Source organism: Gambusia affinis, linkage group LG12 (assembly GCF_019740435.1).
Source record: "Gambusia affinis linkage group LG12, SWU_Gaff_1.0, whole genome shotgun sequence".
Lineage (NCBI taxonomy): Eukaryota > Metazoa > Chordata > Actinopteri > Cyprinodontiformes > Poeciliidae > Gambusia > Gambusia affinis.
The window spans coordinates 23,118,708-23,130,607 of record NC_057879.1 but is presented as its reverse complement, the minus strand read 5'-3'; the positions used below and the strand labels follow the sequence as shown (position 1 = coordinate 23,130,607).

General features: G+C 35.0%; 2 protein-coding genes across 3 annotated transcripts; one reads left to right on the top strand and one right to left on the bottom strand.

Annotated features, from left to right (window-relative positions):
- Positions 1-919: 919 nt before the first annotated feature.
- On the top strand, positions 920-4,582 carry sdr39u1 (short chain dehydrogenase/reductase family 39U, member 1). The gene is made up of 6 exons (XM_044133714.1): positions 920-1,087; positions 1,584-1,690; positions 1,841-1,923; positions 3,095-3,216; positions 3,324-3,476; positions 3,961-4,582. Exons 1-6 carry the CDS (start codon positions 1,072-1,074, stop codon positions 4,392-4,394), a joined length of 915 nt encoding a protein of 304 aa, XP_043989649.1. The 5' UTR covers positions 920-1,071; the 3' UTR covers positions 4,395-4,582.
- A 580-nt stretch (positions 4,583-5,162) lies between these two features.
- Positions 5,163-11,763, bottom strand: mettl17 (methyltransferase like 17). 2 transcript variants are annotated; one of them, XM_044133712.1, is made up of 14 exons: positions 11,579-11,763; positions 11,170-11,311; positions 10,933-11,085; positions 9,941-10,028; positions 9,747-9,828; positions 9,588-9,661; positions 9,415-9,509; positions 9,265-9,335; positions 8,484-8,591; positions 7,794-7,862; positions 7,652-7,702; positions 7,485-7,577; positions 6,495-6,691; positions 5,163-5,518 (listed from the first exon to the last, which is right to left on the bottom strand). In XM_044133712.1, the coding sequence occupies exons 1-14, from the start codon at positions 11,645-11,647 to the stop codon at positions 5,416-5,418; spliced, it is 1,395 nt and encodes a 464-aa protein (XP_043989647.1). In that variant the 5' UTR covers positions 11,648-11,763; the 3' UTR covers positions 5,163-5,415. The 2 variants fall into 2 exon arrangements, with proteins under 2 accessions (XP_043989647.1, XP_043989648.1); XM_044133713.1 differs by having other exon boundaries at positions 11,530-11,762.
- Between the last annotated feature and the right edge of the window lie 137 nt (positions 11,764-11,900).

The following is an 11,900-nucleotide window of genomic DNA, read 5'->3' as shown; positions in this document are numbered from 1 at the left end:
ACATTACAATCACATTATAATGAATTAACTTCATATGAGTTTGTATGTTCTTGTTTTATCTTTACAGGCTGAAATAGAAAAATAAATACTGGGGAAACATGTTCATTTTCTTTATATTTGTTTTTACCCAATATACCCAGCCAAATACTCCAAAGTGTCTCAACCTTTTCATTAAGTGATCAATATATTTTCAGCTTGGAAACAACTATTAAGCTACAAGGTGAAATAGAAACAATTACAAAATATGGCTAATATTAAATTTGTCATTATCAATTGACCCTTTCTGATTGGATAGGTCAGTTCAATAATTTGAATTATGAACATTTTAAATTTTTCTTGCTAATACAACCATCATCTTTCTTATATTTAAAGTATTTTAGTTTTGTTGTTTATCTGTATAGGATGTAATATATTTGAATTATTAAACTGATACACAGGCAATATTACTTGCAAGAAAACAACCAAAAATATGCATCAAAATAAAATAAAATCTGAAATAGAAGAAAAGGAAGTAAAATTCATAAAACCTTTCCAAGTCTTTTTAAATCAAAATGATCCAAATTAGCAGTTATATCCAAAAGTATTCTCCTAAATATAAACAAGTTTTTCCATTTTAAGTACATGTGGTAAACTCCCAACACAGAAATAATCTAAATACATGCATATTTGTAACGCACAAATTGAATGTGATAAAAGACCTCAAAATACAACATAATTTGAAGTGAAAGAAAAGTATTACATAGTTATCAAAACACAAAAAATATGATAAATTAATCCATTTATTGAGCTTTTATATTCAGTAACCGTCCTTCTACTGCATGAAATTATTGCAACAAAACCAGTAGGTGGCAGATTTTTCCCCCAAAAAATAAAAAATAAAAAAGGAAAAAAATAAAAAGGGAAAAAACTACAAAATGTAGTTCACCATGTTGTAGTACGGAACGGCCACTGGTCCAAAAGAGGGAGGAAAAAAGCGTAGTGAGAACTTAAGAGTGACAGACAGAGGAGGAAACTGTTAATAGCGGCGACGGTGAGGGATTTAAAGTCAGCGTTGGGTGGAAACCTTTGGCAATGAGAGTCTTAATCGGTAAGAAAAGCCATTACAGTTATCTGTTTATTTTTAAATTCTCAGAAAGGTCAAAATGGTTCAAGCTAGCTTGCTAAGCTAAGGTTAGGGCTGCTGACAAAACCTGGATTTAATTCATATTTAATGCAACAGATAATCCAGATCATGCGTTTAAAATCCTGCCGTGAGTTGAAAGATAAAACGACGTCGCTGTATTTTGAATTTCATTATTTAAGCAAAATTCATGCATGTGTTTTGTTTTGTAAGCATGTAAAGTGCGCATGCGCACTATTCACAGCTGCTCGATCCTTTTGGGGGGTTGAAGAAGACAGCACAATTATATACTTTAAAGCATGAAATAATTCATTGATTAGTGTATTATGCAATATATTAACATTTTAGTAAGAAGTTTAGATGGCATTTTCTTAAAGTTGATATGGTGTAAAATTATCTCTCCTGATTTACTATTTTCTTTCAAGCTGACAGTCTGTATGTTTGATTTGTGTCTGTCTCTCAGGAGGGGGCTCTGGCTTTGTGGGTCGTGAGCTGATACGCCTGCTCAGAGACAAAGGTCACGAGGTCACGTTGATATCCCGTCAGCCTGGTCCAGGAAGGATAACATGGGTATGACCAGGAAGTCCAGCTCCTCAATCATTACCTTCTCTTGATTGATAATAATGAACAGGGATTTTCCTTTTCTACAATGTTACTTTGCTTTTCTATAAACGCAAATATGTCTGTAATTTCTTGAATTGTATCTTTTTGCTGCTGCAGAAAGAACTGGAGTCTCACGGCCTGCCGCCTTGTGATGGTGCCGTCAACTTGGCAGGAGAGAATGTTCTTAACCCCCTTCGATGGTGAGAAACCCCCAAAAAGGGTTTTATTGTAATCTGACTTGGTTTTGAAAACTATTTCTATCACAAAGATAGAAAAATAATTACAACTCATTTTTCTGTATGTAATAAGAAATAACATAGCCACCAAATTTTAGCTATATGATAGACAAAGGTGTGCAGAGCAGCCAAAAATTGTACTCAAGTTAGAGTAGCACAACTTCAACATATTTTCACTCCAGTAAAAGTATAAAGTTGCCGTCCAAGAAATGATTCAAGTATGAATAAAAATTTATTTGGTATAAAGTCTGCTCAAGTACTGAGTAACTGATGAAAAATGATCAAAAAATAACAAAATCACGCAAAAGAAAATGTTTCCAAATCATTTTCTTTCAATATAAAACTTATAAACTTTAACAAAAGCTGCAGGTGTGTGTCTCTGTCTGGCGAATTTTTGGTGAAAACATGTTTGTTTTTCATTCAGCGGGTAGAAAATCCAGACATTTTACTCAGGTAAGAGTAGAAATACTTCATAATAACAATACTCAAGTAAAAGTAAAATGTACAACATAGTAAAAGTTCTTCTAAAAAGTTGTAAAAATAAATATAGCTAATTACTATGTAACTGTGATGATAGAAATATTTCTCTATCAAAGTGGTAGAGATGGGCTTTCATAGAGCCCATCCATATTTCCACCATATTAATAAAGAATATTTCTATTTATTTGAAAATAGTTAGAATAATGGTGAATTTTGGAAAACAAGGCTGGGAAAGTTGAGTTTAGACATGAACAGTGTGTAAGTACTGCTTACTTAACAACAAAGCCTGACGTTAATCACTTTTAAACTGCTCTACCTCAGGATTTGTGCGTCATAGTAACCTGCTCAAAACCTTAACCTAAAACTGTTTTATTCATTTGCATCATGTGAAAAACCATATGAGCTTATATTATCTGCTCACAAGAGGCTTTACTGAACCTTCTGTATAAGGGGTGAGAAAAAGTTGGAATAGTTTTTAAACAATGTTTAAAATAACATGCAATAAAAACAATAGTGTAAATTTGCTACCTTGCCTTTTCTGGTATTTCTATGTATTTCAAAATGTGTCCTGCTTTTGGCTCCTTGAATTAGTAACATCCTTCAGTCATGTTGTACTTTAAATCAGATCTATAACCTAATTTGTTTGTCCTTCCAGGTGGAACGAAAGCTATAAAAAGGATTTATTCTCCAGTCGTATTGACACAACTAAAGCTTTGTCTCAAGCCATCGCTGCGTCTTCCAGCCCTCCTCACGCCTGGGTTCTGGTTTCAGGTGTCGGTACGGGTCCACCTGGTTGCTAACTGCTCGCTTAGCAGCTGCAAAAGGCACAAAATGTGATTCAGATTTATGATTGATTTTGTCTGGTTTTCCCCGTTGACTCGCAGCTTGCTACAAACCCAGTCTCACAGTTGAGTACACAGAAGACAGCGAGTGGACGCCCTTTGACCTCCTCTCACAACTCGTCAAGGAGTGGGAGGCTGCAGCGTTTCTTCCTGAGAACGCAGCGAAAACCACCAAACAAGTCGTCATTCGGGCCGGTACGTTCAGAGGGGCAGTAAAGATTTGTTCATGCCCACTCCCATTTAGAAATATGCAAAAGTTTTAAATCACCTCTGGTTTCTTTAGTTACTTACAAAGAGCCAGATATTTTTGTAGATTATAGTCTTAATCCACAATCTCTATCTTTCCTAAAGGTCTGTCAAAGTTTTATTTTGGGTGATTTTTTTTTTTGTCCAGAATATAAACATAGGGTCTAAGACCCTGTTCAGGCAATTTCTCTTTGTGAATCACCTTATTGACTCCACAATTTAATCTTCAGTCTGTTATCTTCAGTCAGCTTTTGTGGAACAAGTTGTGTATTTATTTCAAGAATATATGACACAATTTTAAAATCGTAACAAGACGAATGAGGCTAATAAAAACAAAGCACAATTAAAAATTTGCATCGCGTTCACCTGCAGTTTGACCATAGCTGTTAAAGGGACAGACGTCATTTCACTCATTCTTCCTTCCGTCCACTAGGGGCAGTGTTGGGTCGAGATGGCGGTGCTATGAAGCAGATGCTGCTGCCCTTCTGGCTCGGACTCGGAGGTACGTTGGGCTCTGGAAGGCAGCCTTTCCCCTGGATCCACGTCTCGGATCTGGCAGGAATCATCGCTCGCTCTCTGGAGCCCCCAGGGAACTCCGAACCCCCGGCCCCCTTACCGCAGGTGTACAACGGAGTCGCACCTGCGATCACCACCAACCACGAGTTCACCAAGGAGCTGGGTCGGATCCTGAGGCGTCCCACGATCTTTCCCGTTCCTGAGTTCGTCTTGAGCGCCATGTTGGGCTCAGAGAGGGCTGTGATCCTCACTCAGGGCCAGAAAGTAATTCCCCTGAAAACACTAGAGTCTGGATATCAGTTCAAGTACCCAGACTTGACCTTAGCTCTGAAACAGATTGTAGGGAGTTAATAACTAATATTGGGATTTTATTTCATCTTCTTTTCTGTAAAAACATGAATGAAAATCATTTACTGCCTTCTCTATCTTGGTAAAAATGTTGTAAGCTGCTTCGTTTTAAGGCAACGGGACTTTTTCACATTAAATAAAAGAATTCGCTGGATGTTTTCACTCTCATTAATAAAACTCCAATTAGATGACAGATGCCTGATTAATAACAAATAATTATTTATTTTCTTAATAATAAACATTACCATGTTTTACTAGTGTTATGGATCAACAACGTAGATTTGACTTCTGAAAGCTAATTTTTTATTACCCTTTTACATAAAATGTTGGGAGAGTTTAACCAATGTTGTGGAAATACGTTTTCATCCTTCTCTTGACTGATGACTTTGAAAAATTTGATCCCATGTGAGTTTTCTGAGACCACTAAGACAACAAACAACATTTATGTAGATAAAACTAAATATTAATGAGTTCATTCAGTCCCCATCAGTTATAGACACTTTAAATTTTAATGTTTAACCCTCTTGTCTCGGTTCAATGTGATGCATATCAAGCAAATTAGCCAAACTAACCTCTCGGAAGTGGCATCGCCTTCTGCTTCTCAATATAACTGTGAAAAGGTCACAACCTTAATTCTTGTTAACAAATAAGAGTTAAATATTTTTTATTAGTGCTTGGACTTATCTGAAAATATAACACTAAGATCACATGATAGCAGGAATGATCAGATTCAACTGCTGGATCAAAACAAATATATTCATCTGCAGCGTCTGAAGGTTGTAAGTAACTTAGTTTTATTTTGACATCTTTACAAAGAAACTTTAATTGGATGGAAATCAGATTCAAAAACGGAATAATCAATGAGTTATTGACAATGGCACCAAATAAAAACATGTAAATGTGTAGTAGAGGCATGCCTACTGTGATTTACAAAACACAGAGAGAAGACAGTAGATTCTAATCCAAAGTGATATTTTTGTTTCCAATACTCAGGAAGTCCAAAATGTCCCGGTTTTCATCTGAATCAGCTCTCCGAGTCGCTGTGGACCTTCGTCTCTTCCTTGACACTGTCAACAATCGGCAGCTGATCTCCCCATTCGCTGTTCCGCGCGCAGCGGTACACATCTCTGACAAAACACAAATTATTTCTTAGAAAAGCTGCACAACAAATATTCTTCAAGCTGATCAATCTGAAATAGTATCGATAATTTCTCCAGTAAGAAAAGAAATAAATTATGACATTTGTGGAGAATTTCCCAAATTTATAGATACCGTATTTGTAACCTTTTGAGAATAATTTTAAAAAAATGAGATGGAGATTTTTGCCTTAAATGAAATCTAAGAATATTTTCTGCCAGTTTTTATTACATTACATCTGATTATTCCCAGGATCTTTTCCGCTCCATAAAAAGTTACTAGTAAATATGAACAAAAATAATTACTGGAGCTCAGAGGAAGGCTCAATATTACCTAATAATAAAATGTTTTCAGTACTAATAGTTTTTTATGCAAGAAATATATAAATAAAATCTGAATAAATACAGAAAAAAATCCAATTTAAGAGATAATTGTTGTTAGTAACTTTATAAAACAAATGTAGAAAAACACAGTTTTTTAAAATCTTAGTATTGTATTTTTTAAAAGACTTATTATAATCCCTGAATTTCAAGCTGATATTGATATCTGAATTTAATAATAATTTTTTAAAATATTTATCATCATTTTATCTATTTGTAACTATGGAGTCATCCTTTCCTTTAATCTGTGACAGTAAATAAATACTCAACTAAATAACTATTTTTAAAATCTAGTTCCTACGTTTACTGTTAAAATAAATTAAATTAATACTCTTTTTATTTACTTTTTTTTCGTGTAAAACTTTTTATTGACACACAAACATAGCATTATACAAATAACAGTAACATTAATAAAATAGTTAAAGTTTTACCCCAATTAATGCATCTTTTACTTCTTAATACCACTTTCCTTTTTGACTGGATTATTCTAAATATTCACCAACATAAAACAAGAAATCTACTCAGGTTTTCAAAACTTCTGATAATAATTTTCACACCATAAACACAACCCAGCGGTTTCTCTTACCGGCTGTGTTTCCGTGCCGTCACCACCATGTGCTGCAGCCGTCCGTCGGAGCGGCACACGTGGCAGTGGACGTGCCGCGTTCTGCACAGAACCGGCGCGATCAGCCGGCCCCAGTCCAGACCTTCTGGTGCTGGTTCTGCCGGTTCTGTTCGACTCAGGATCAGGTAGCTGAACTTCTCTGTCTGACACTCATGCCTCTGAATTAAAAAAAAACAACAACAAAAAAAAAAAACAGTGATTGCAAAACTATTGAAGCTTTGATGAACAAAATGCTCACCTGTCAATTGTTTTTTTTTTTTTCTAATCTTCTATTATGAGGCAATTGTGTCTGGATGATCAGACACTTTATATGTCAACAAAGCAATTAAACAACTTCTTGTGTCATTTTAGTGAAAATTAAATGTAATCTTTTTTTTCGGATGCAGAATTTTTTGAAGCTTGACAATGGTTTCAACAAATTAACTCTTAACCAGGCCTGTCACTTTAAGAAATTCTGCTGGTTGATGAAATTATTGTGATAAATGATAATATTGTTGTTTTGAGGCCATTTTCAAGTAATTTAACGACATGATGGTGCAAAAACACATCCTCAAAAATCAATAAATTTTACATTCTAATGAGCTGGAACTGGAAGACATTTTAAAAATCCAAAATAAATAAATAAAAAAACAGAAACAACAAAAAAAATTAGCTATGAAGTCTCTGTAAACAAAATTACCCTTAAAGAAAGAACTAGTTGAGACCAAAGAACCAAACTGAGGACTTTCAGTTTTGGGTAGAAAGAGAGAAAAACGATAAATAATGCAAATGGAGATTATTGAGCTCATTTCAATTTATCATGTGATTAATTGATTCATTGATTTATTGCGACAGGCCTTCTCTTTCAACAGAAAAGTATTTAATTTCATCATCAAAATGTATTTTTAAGCTAAAAAATAAACAGTTATTCCTGATTTCCTGCTTGGTGGATTTTCAGACGAGGAGTTTTACCCCCGGCAGAGGAAGAGGATGGTAGCGCTGGTGGAAGTTGCAGGGCGTGACGGGTTCCTGGGCCAGTTTGGGACACATCATTTCATGAGGGCACTGGCAACAGAAGCAAAGATTATCGACAAAACGACCCAGAAGCTGCTGGCTTTTAGAACTTATTTTAATCCTACCGGTGCAAACACTGATGCTGGTCTGGAGTCATGAACGACTTTCTCCTGTTTCTGGAGATCAATAATATGGATTATCAATAATATGGATTACTACACTGGGCTGATCAAACTGACTGAACTGTTTTGTGAAATACTTGAGTACCTTTAGCAAAACGTCTCTGGCCTCCATCATCATCTGATGACCCTCTTTGGTACCATTTTCCACCAGAACCTAAAACAAACATTTCAATTATTGGTTAATCATTAATCTAATCAGCAAATCTACTACTCATTACTTTTATTAAAGTAATTATTTGGAATTTAAATAAATTCTAATATTGATAATATTTTCCTCATGAAAACAAATACTAAGCCTTATTATATTCTTATTATTTATTTTCCTCTTGAAATTCATAGAATTAATTTATTTATACATTAGAAATTTACTAAATATTTAATGATTTACTTATTTTATTTTATTATTTTTAGATATTAGCTACCAAAAAATTATACAATCAAGAATTTTTATTTTTATTTTGGTACGGTAATTATTTAAATGATATATTTTTTTCTATTTGTCTTTATTATTATTATTATTATTATTATTATTATTGCTACCATTTAAATTTAATAGTTATTTTTATTAAATAAATTGATTTCTTTTCACTTAGTTGATTTATTTATTTTAGAATTTTTCTTTATTATTGTTACACTCTTCTTTATAATATCTATTTCTGTGTTATTTTATGCTTGTGTTTATTTAGTTACTAATTTATTATAATAAACTCTTAAAAACATTTTTCCCTGTGTATTATATAAATATAATAGCAGATAAATCCCAGACTGAACAGACCAGATAGGAGTTCGTCTTCCTCCAGAGAGTCGTCACGGCGTCCGCCCGGTCGTTCACGTTGGGAAGCTCTGACAGGGTAAAAGCTGCCACCACCAAATCGAACTGGACCTGCAGAGAGAACCTGGACCTTCAGGGATTCATAAAAAAAAAACAACCTGCAACATTTACTTTAAAAACAGATTCCAGCTATGTATTATTGATATTTATTGATGTATTATTCTGATCTTAAATGCTGTTTTTTTATTCTCTGGAAGCAGGAAGTTCCCATAATTAACAGAAATAAAGCCTTGAAATCATCATCTGTGAGTAATTAATCTATATAATCTGTTTAATTTAACAAACTAAGTTACTGGAAAAAAGTAACCTATCAGAATTATCCTAATTTACTCATTTTGACTGAACATTAGACGTTCATGGTGAACTCAGATACTTTCTTTGTACATGAGCAGTTTTAGCTGTTGTCCCTCTAAGGTACAATTAGCAAAAGGAACTCATAAATGTCAAAAACTAAAACACTTTTCCTCCATTTAGTCAGAAAATGCAAAAAAATAAGAAAAGACGGACAGATTTCTTAAGTAATTATTACTAATTATGAGGATTTAAGCAGAAAATTGAGAGACGCTGCTGGATTCAACTAATATTTAATTTTCAGGAATTGTTGAATGTGAGATTTTGTTACTTCAATAAAAAATGTTTTTATTTTAAATATTTTTGCACATATTTGGGGTGCCAATAAACCAGTTAGTGGTTGGTTTTATATTTTTCTTGGACTAAAACTGACCTTAGGAGAGACAGGAAGAAACTGTCTGAAATAAACATGTTTGATGTGCGGTTGAGCTCTTTCATCGTCTCCTGCACAGAAAAAAGCAAACTAATTGAACACTTCTCGCTTTAAAAAAGACACAGCTTGTTTTAAAATCCATTTCTGTACCTTTGAGAAGTTGTTCGGCCAAAACGTTCATCGCTGCAGAGCTGTCCACACACACCATCTCCCTCAAAGAGTCGCCCCAACACGAGTGAGACGCCCTGATGGACGGAGAGAGACACTCAATATATTATTTACGCTTCAGCCAAACAAATAAAAGTTTCAGTCTGCACACCAACCAGGCGACAGTTCCTAAGCCAGAACCAAAATCCAGAAGTGTTTGAGGAGCAAATGAAGGATCTCTCTTCTTTATCTGAATAAAATCAACAAAAAAAGTAAAATATTAATTCAGGGTTTATAGAAACAGCTAGAGGAGCTGTGATCTTCTCCACACCTACCTCATTTAGAGCTCTCCTCACTGCAGCATAGCCTCCAGCCAGCCGAGCCGCCATGTACACCATGCTCAGGTCTTCATCGTACCTGAAACACAAGGCGGCCAGAGATACTAAAGCCCCTTAAACTGAAGGTATGAGATGTGGCTGCTCCAATAAATAACTCATCTAAGCTTAAATCAAGCAGCATGTACGATTACTTTAGGGGCGTCCAGCGATACGTCGTTCTTCTGAGCTCCGACAAAACCTTCTTCCTGATGCGATCGCCCAGGAGTTGCTCATCGACATCTGCAAAAAGATCCCAGTTAATTAATTACTCCTGGTTTGGTCACAGCCGTCAGACACACTTTGAAAAAGAATTCCTACAACTTAAGCCTTTTGAAAGTGTCATTGTGCAACAGGTAATAAGTAATAAATGAATTAATTGCATTAATATTTTCTCAATCATTTCCATTTGTAAGATTTATAGTTTTTTTCTTTTCTCTCTTTCTACCAAAAACTGGATGACAAAAGTCTTCAGTCTGTTGCTTTGGGCTCAACCAGCCCCTTTTTACAGAAGGACAATTTTCTTTACAGAGACTTCATAAGACATTTTATTTTTGTTTTATTTATATGGGATGTTTAAAATGTCTTCCAGTTCCGGTATTAAATGTTCATTAGTATTTAAAGTTTATTTATCCTCGAGAATGTGTTCTTGCCTTATAATCCCATTATTACCATTACATTACCTGAAAATGGTCTCAAAGCAATAATATTATCGTTTATTGTGAAACCTTCTGGGACCATTTGTTATCATGACTGGCCTAGGTGCAACCAAAAATGGAAATGTGTTTTATGGGAATTTTTTGTTGTGATTATCCAACACAAAATTATGAGTTATTGTGAAGTTGAAGTAAATTGCTTTAATGCTTTTGCACACATAGAAATCAAAAGTTTCTGTAGCGCATTTGTATCCCTTCCCCCCTACCCCAAAGCTGATAAGATGTAAAATAAAGTAAATTAAAGAAACTACTGCCTCTATGAAATCAGCACAATACAGATGCACAACAATTGTAGGGGGATTTTTCATTTATAATTAATCATGTATTGTCCTTTTAATACTTAATAATTGGGCATTTTGTGCTAATTTATAAGTACCTAAAATATAAGGAACTGTATGGATTATTATCACGAACTGCCTTCAATCCATCACCTCCTCCGATGTTCTGCACGGCTTTCTCCCACAGTTCCTTCTCCATGCTCACAGCTTTCTGCCTCAGCATCAACTCCTCGACCGCTCTCTTCCGGCTCCACAGGAAGTTTGTGAGCTTTTGAGAACGTTCTGTAAGCTCAGGCACCCGAACTCCTGTAGATGGAAACATGAAGCTAATTAATGAGGAACGCAGTGAGTCTAATTTGTGGATAACCCTTCTCCAGCTGGTAAACGTACTGTGAATAATGGACTGTGCAGCCAACTGGAGCTGTTCGGGTAACCGGACAGTCTTCAGGTTGGTCACACCTGGATGCTTCCTGTGAAGTTCTCCTTTCAGGAAATCGACCTTAGGCTGAGGAAGAGCTGCTGAACTCACACTCTGGAAAGGAAAAAAAAAATCAACTTATGTATTAAAACAGATATTTAATCCAGAATATAAAGTTTTCTTAATTTCAAGATTTTTAGATATCCAAACTTAGCATTAAAGATTTTTTAACTGTTTCCAAATATTACTGATGAGAAGGTTGAATAAATTTAATTAAATTAGATAAATATTGTTCGATAGAGGCAAATGTTTAAGGAATCCTATTATCTGACCTCCATTGTAAAGAAGCTGCGTTCAACGAGAGCCACTAACTGCACCCACCCTGAACATTATGTTCACCACCGCCGTTCGTTGACAAAGAAAACAGGCTCGGTAACTCCGTGACGCCATGTTCTCGGTATCAAAAATAAATTTTAACACCTTTAAAAGAACAACTTTGATCCACGCTTTCGTAAAGCACACCGCACGACAGTTGAGCTTCAACAAAATAAGCCCGATCAGTTACTGAAGAGGAACCTCTTAGTCCGAATGTTTTGTTCCTACTCCGAAACAAATACGAAGAGGTCTCACTCTTCCCTAAATTCTCGAAAGTATATTGCGATTGAATGGAAACAACGCAGTTTTACGGTTTCTTTGCAAAGTT

Excerpts from the sequence above, each read along its gene's own strand:
- sdr39u1 (XM_044133714.1), top strand. Across the intron at positions 1,691-1,840 it reads GTCCAGGAAGGATAACATGG|AAAGAACTGGAGTCTCACGG; the intron begins GTATGACCAGGA and ends TTGCTGCTGCAG. Across the intron at positions 3,217-3,323 it reads GGTTCTGGTTTCAGGTGTCG|CTTGCTACAAACCCAGTCTC; the intron begins GTACGGGTCCAC and ends GTTGACTCGCAG.
- mettl17 (XM_044133712.1), bottom strand. The coding sequence starts at position 11,647 with ATGGCGTCACGGAGTTACCGAGCCTGTTTTCTTTGTCAACGAACGGCG. Across the intron at positions 8,592-9,264 it reads TTCTTCCTGTCTCTCCTAAG|GTCCAGTTCGATTTGGTGGT; the intron begins GTCAGTTTTAGT and ends TTCTCTCTGCAG. Across the intron at positions 6,692-7,484 it reads ATCCTCTTCCTCTGCCGGGG|AGGCATGAGTGTCAGACAGA; the intron begins GTAAAACTCCTC and ends TTTTTAATTCAG.